At 45.7% G+C, this 6000-nt stretch overlaps 1 protein-coding gene across 2 annotated transcripts; it reads left to right on the forward strand.

The window, feature by feature from the left end:
• Positions 1-3127: 3127 nt before the first annotated feature.
• LOC131808015 (uncharacterized) lies at positions 3128-5788 on the forward strand. 2 transcript variants are annotated; one of them, XM_059133871.1, is made up of 2 exons: positions 3128-3402; positions 4749-5788. In XM_059133871.1, the coding sequence occupies exon 2, from the start codon at positions 5018-5020 to the stop codon at positions 5702-5704; it is 687 nt and encodes a 228-aa protein (XP_058989854.1). In that variant the 5' UTR covers positions 3128-3402; positions 4749-5017; the 3' UTR covers positions 5705-5788. The 2 variants fall into 2 exon arrangements, with proteins under 2 accessions (XP_058989854.1, XP_058989855.1); XM_059133872.1 differs by having other exon boundaries at positions 3128-3366.
• The last annotated feature ends 212 nt before the right edge of the window (positions 5789-6000 follow it).

Raw genomic sequence — 6000 nt, forward strand, 5'->3', positions numbered from 1 at the left:
GACCCTGAGATCATGACCTGAGCAGAAACCAAGGGTCAGACACTTAGGCAATTGTGCCACTCAGGTGCTCTGAGAAAATGGGCTTTAAATGTGAGCATGGTTTGGCTTGGCCTTTTGCAATCGTGTCTTCGGTCATGAAAAGAGCATATCATAGTAACTGCTGGTCCCAGAACGAGGAGACTTGTGGAACTGACTTGAACTGTACCCATGGCCTGGAGCCAAGTCCAGTTGATCCTAATTAAAGCCAGTAGAGCTGCAACTGAACCTCAAACCTACGAATCTAAGATTGTTGTAAAAAGTCATTGTATTTTGAGATTGTTTATTGTAGAGCAGAAGCATGACTAAAATAATCTTTTTAGGGATGAATGTTCGGATTCTCAAGTTTTTACTTCCATCTTGTTCTCAAAGAAGATATCTGGATAACCAGGGGGAGGTGGACTTCTCTCCTACCTGCTGACATCCATAGCTGATAAAACCCATTTTCTTTCTCAGTTTGAGCTGGGTCTGGTGACTTAGTGTCTTGTTGACTTTTGCTTCCCGTTTGGACACTTCTGAGTCCCTGTCCTACCTCCTATGCCCCTCTCCTTAGTGATCTTCTAGCCAGCAGCTCTTGTTGCCCCATGCAGATCCTCACCCCTCAACCCCCCCCCCCCAGCTCTTAGCTAGCATTTGCTAGCTAATTCATGGGAATTACAAGAGCCCAGTAAAAACTGTATCCCTGCTTGGCCCCTCTGCCCATTGCTCTGAACCAGGTTCAAGCAGGTTCAAGCATCACTCTTCTACATGGCTTTCTCCTAGAACCCCAGTGTGGAATGGAGTGATTCCTCCTGCTTTGGGGGCCTCACTGAATTCTCAAACTATCTCTTCCTCCAGTCTGAAGTCTAGAATGAGAGACTAAGGCTCATGCATTCCACATTCTCTCTCTGTGGCCCTCTTCTTCTCCATAATACCTTCAGGCCAAGGGCTAGGTTTTGAAAGCATACCATGGAAGTAATGCTCCAATCTGGTAGTTCTTGATATGTCAAATGAAAGCTACGGGAATTTAGAAAATTATTTCCCTTTTGACAGTGCCTTCCTTTGAAGTCCATTGATTTGCAGCAAAACTCCCCTGGTTATGTCCAAAGATGAAAAAAAAAATCTTCTTTGCTTATTTCCTGCAATAAATCAAATCCTCACCACCACGCCAATCCAATGGAAGAATTGTGGTAGATATGGCCAATTTTCTGCCCAGATCCCCCTTCAAGGAAGGACTTGCTGCCCAGCTGCAGACAGCATGGTCAGCAGCCAGCCATAGCTCCTTCAGGGTCTGCCTCGGCCAGATATGATCACCAGTTGGCCCATGAACTGGACCTTGGCAAGGCTCCTCCCTCCTTCCCTAGTCCTTGGAATAGGTTCCACTTGCCTTTCGGGCTCCCAGAGATTACTCCAAGGGCATAGCCTTGAGATAGTGATGTGGTGTTGAGAATGCGTGCATGGTACATGTGACTGAACCCACTTAAATCCTCGGTATAAACTTAGAAGATTTGGTGAGCAGGTGTGGGGATCTATTTGTCTTGCTGCTGCTCAAGACAAATCTTGTAAGTTCCCTTTGCTTATTAAAACTGCCCCCTGTCAACTTGGAGTGGCTGCCTCTTTCTGTGGTCTCTCTCTGCCCTCTGCATTTGGGGAACAGTTTCAGATTACAGCTGGGATGCTCCCAAGGTCATAAATCAACACACTCTACTGGGCAGTACTCATTCAGAAGTTCCCTACTGGTCTGGCTGAGGCTTCATTAGGCCTGCACCACAGTTTGACTTCTTCCTTTTCCCAGTCTGGCTTCTCTCCCCCTTTTTGCTTTTTTTAAAGACTTTATTTATTTTTTTTGAGGGAGAGTGAGAGAGAACATGCACAGAGGGAGAAGCAGACTCCCCACTGAGCAGGGAGCCTGATGCGGGACTCAATCCCAGGACCCTGAGATCATGACCTGAGCCAAAGGCAGATGCTTAACTGACTAAGCCACCTAGGGACCCTTCGGTCTCCTTCTTTCCTATAATAAATACACTGCACCCCAAATTCCATCTTAGAATCTAATTCCAACCTATGATATGGACACTTTGGGCTGCTCATAAAGATCCTGATACATACAAGGGAGTATTCTTTAGTCTCAAAAAGGAAATTCTGACACCTGTTACAGCATGGATGGATGTTGAGGACCTTATGTCAAGTGAAATAAGCCAGCCACAAAAAAAAACAAATACTGTATGATTCTACTTATATGGGGGACCCCAAGCAGTCATAGAGAAAGAAGGTCAAGTGATGGTTGCTAGGGTCAGGGGAGAGGGGGATATGGTTAGATACTGTTTAATAGGTATAGAGTTTTAGTTGGGTAAGATAAGAACCATTGTTGAGATGGCTTTTGTGATGGTTGTACAATAATGTGAGTGTAGTTAAGGCCACTGGACTACACACTTATAACTGGTAAATTTTATGTTATGTATATTTTATCACAACAAAAAACTGGCTTTAAAAAGTCAACTGTAAATCAAAGCACTACACACCAAAGGCAAGTTTATGAAATGTAAGGATGGCTAAATGTCAGGAAATCTTGGTGAGATGCTGAAAGTCTAAAGGACTTTCAGTCTAAAGGCCTTAATCTAAAGTCTTTAGGACTGGTTCTGTAAGAAAGTGCCCTCAAGGTGTATTTCAGCAGCTTTAGCCCAAAATGACTTTGGCACTGGAACACTTAACAAAAACATAAGAAATGGGGCAGAGATCATGCTTACTCTTTTCATATGACAGAGGCCTGGATGGTGACATTTCCAGGCGGAAAACTGAGGATGCTGAGGGACTGTACCAGTCTTCCCTGGTCCCTTTCAGAATACGGGGAGACTGTGGTAGAAGGGAACTGAAAGTTTCAAAGTGTTGATTGTGTCCATTAAATAAGCCATCATGTTTAAAATCACTATGACAGCATAATGCACAGGGCCCTGATTTTCCTAAAAATAAATCAGTGTTTGGGGCAACTGGGTGGCTCAATAAATTAAGCATCTTGTCGGAGGCAGGCCCCTGGCCAGGGCGGCCTCCGCCATTAAAAGATGGCGCCTGGCTAGTTGCCAGGTTAGGATTGCCTCATGAGACTAAGCGAAACACCCAAAGAGGAAGTAAACAGCATTGGTTGCTAGCGAAGTTGTTCGTTTAGGTGCACAGCCTGATTCGCTCGCTCCTGTACCCTGCTCGCTGATTGGTCATGTAAGCGTATATAAGTGTGTAGACTTGCGGAAATAAAGAGAGAGAAGATGCATCGGAACCAGGGTTCTTGTCGTCCTTGCGGGGCGAGGGCGATAAATGGCGCCGGCACCCGGGAACTAAATAAAGGAATCTTGCAAGGTAATCCGCAGGAAAGCGGGGAGTAAAGGTCCGCAGGTAAGCAGGGACATTAGCCACGTTCAAAAGTGGGAATTCCGTGGTAAAGCGGGGAGTAAAAATAGAAAAACCTTGCAAGGGAGAAGTCCGCAGGTAAGCGGGGTAAAACCACAACAAAGGTGGTGGGAAACTTGTACAAGACCGCAACAAGAAGCGGGGCGGCCATAGAGCCGGGATTTTCTTATCGAAACCGCAGGTAAGCGGGGAAGGGACCACGATCAAAGTGGTGGGAATCTTGTACAAGTCTGCAATAAGAAGCGGGGTGGCCTTAGAGCCGGGCTATAGCGAGTCCGCAATAGAAGTGGGGCGGCCTTAGAGCCGGAATTTAGCGGTGAGTCTTTAACGTCTGGGTCTGTTGTCTGTGTGTTCATAATGGGATCTGAAGTATCTAAAGTGCGGTTGGAAGGGTCTTTAGAAGACCTGCTGAAAGCCAATGGAACTCCACTAAAAGCAAAAACTGCTCGGGCCTTTTTGAATACAGTGGAAAAGGCGGCTCCATGGTTCCTAGATGAAGGCTTGCTAAACATACCTCAATGGGACTACTTAAGGGAGGATTTGAAGAAACAGGACAATAAAACGCCTTTGCCATTGAGGACCCAGTGCAACAGGCGAGACATTATCATAAGCTGTTCCATGTGAATGCTTTAACTCTTCGCCTCAAATTTAACATAACAAAAGCACAGGCACAGGACATAGTAGTCTCCTGCAGAAATTGTGTGATCTTACTACCTGCACCGTCCTTGGAGGTTCATCCTAAGGGTTTGTTACCTAATCATATATGGCATGTGGATGTCACACATGTTTCAGAATTTGGAAAGTTAAGATATGTTCATGTCTCTGTAGATACCTGCTCTGGAATAATTTTCGCCTCAGTGCATACGAGGGAAAAATCCAGAGATGTTATCGCCCATTGCCTACAGGCTTTCGTGGCATGGGGAAAGCCACACCAATTAAAGACAGATAATGGTCCAGCCTACACCTCACAACCCTTTAAAGCCTTCCTACAACGACTTGACATTCACTTGATATATGGAATACCCTATAACCCACAAGGACAGAGTGTTGTGGAGCACGCGCATCTTACAATAAAAAATGCGCTTTATAAACAAAAAGGGGGAATAGGGGACACCTTCAGGTCCCCTAAAGATAAGCTCAACACCATTCTCTTTATTTTGAATTTTTTAACGTTGGACAAAATGGGTAAATCAGCTGCAGACAGACATGCAAGTGATGCTGCTGCTTCCCTTAAGCCTTTAGTACTTTGGAGGGACATCCTCACAGGAAAGTGGAATGGACCAGATCCAGTGGTAGTATGGAGTAGGGGGTCTGTATGTGTTTTTCCACAGGAAAAGGAGGCTCCAATTTGGATCCCAGAGCGGCTGGTGCGTGCAGCCTTGCCTCCAAACACCAGTCATGATGCTGAAGATGCTGATGATAATTCTAGGGATGCTACACCTTCTGCGGCAGACTCAAGCCAGAGAGCTGTGAGCAGTGGTTAAAGCATGGCCATATCCTTTACCAGTAACTAACTCTTCTCTCATATTCCCTCCTCTCCCTTTGATGCATGGCAGGTCTGTAACCGCTAGGAGCATATACTGATATCTCAGCAGTGTCCATGTTAAATGGTGGCAAGTTCCTCAACTGTTCTTATAAACAAAATGACTCTAGTACCTTTGAGACAACAGTTAATGTGTCTTGTCCCAATAATATTACTTATCAGCCCACTCCCATATGGGTCTCTCCACCATTCCTTTTCCTCGTAACAAATGCTAGCGAGCTGAATGATACATTGAATTGCACTAAGAATTGCTATCTTTCCCAGTGCTGGAATGTCACGGCCTTCAAGCTGGCTGTGATTATGCGTATCCCTGCCCATGTTCCTATCCCAGTTTCCATTCCAGAGGACAAGTTACCGGTGGTGCTATCCAGAAAGAAGAGAGATTCTGGTATCACAGCCGCCGTTGTGACAGCATTGGCTATATCTACAGCAGCAGCCACGGCAGCAGCAGTCTCGCTTGCTGCAACTATACCCACTGCGGAAGCTGTGAACACTCTTGCAGAAGGAACGGCGGCTGCCCTTCAAACACAGACTCAGATCAATGCACATCTGCAAGCAGGAATCCTGATAGTCAACCAGAGAGTGGATTTGGTTCAAGAACAAGTGGACATATTGGGAGCCCTATTGGGACTGGGATGTATAGTACCCTTCCTGGCAATTTGTGTAACTCCCATCGCCTATACTAAAATGAGTGACTTACAGAATGTCTCCCGACAGCTCTCCCAATACTTGCGGGGGAATTAGTCCGCAGAATTCCAAAACTATACTCAGCACCTGCTACTAGGCATAACAAGGATAAATAACACCAGAGTTGAGCTTGCAACCCTCCCAGAGATAATCAAAACATTGCAAGATGTGTTAACCTTTATGAAACAATGGGCTAGCATAATTGGTCTGATGACAATCCTCGTAGTGGGCTTGATTCTGCTAGTAAGGAAACTGCAAATTTGGAGGCGACAGCAACATAGGCAACAGCAAGCCATGGTGCAGGCCTTGTTAGCCATCGAGGCTGGAACATCCCCCCAAGTGTGGCTAAGTAT

Source organism: Mustela lutreola, chromosome 9 (genome assembly GCF_030435805.1).
Source record: "Mustela lutreola isolate mMusLut2 chromosome 9, mMusLut2.pri, whole genome shotgun sequence".
NCBI lineage: Eukaryota > Metazoa > Chordata > Mammalia > Carnivora > Mustelidae > Mustela > Mustela lutreola.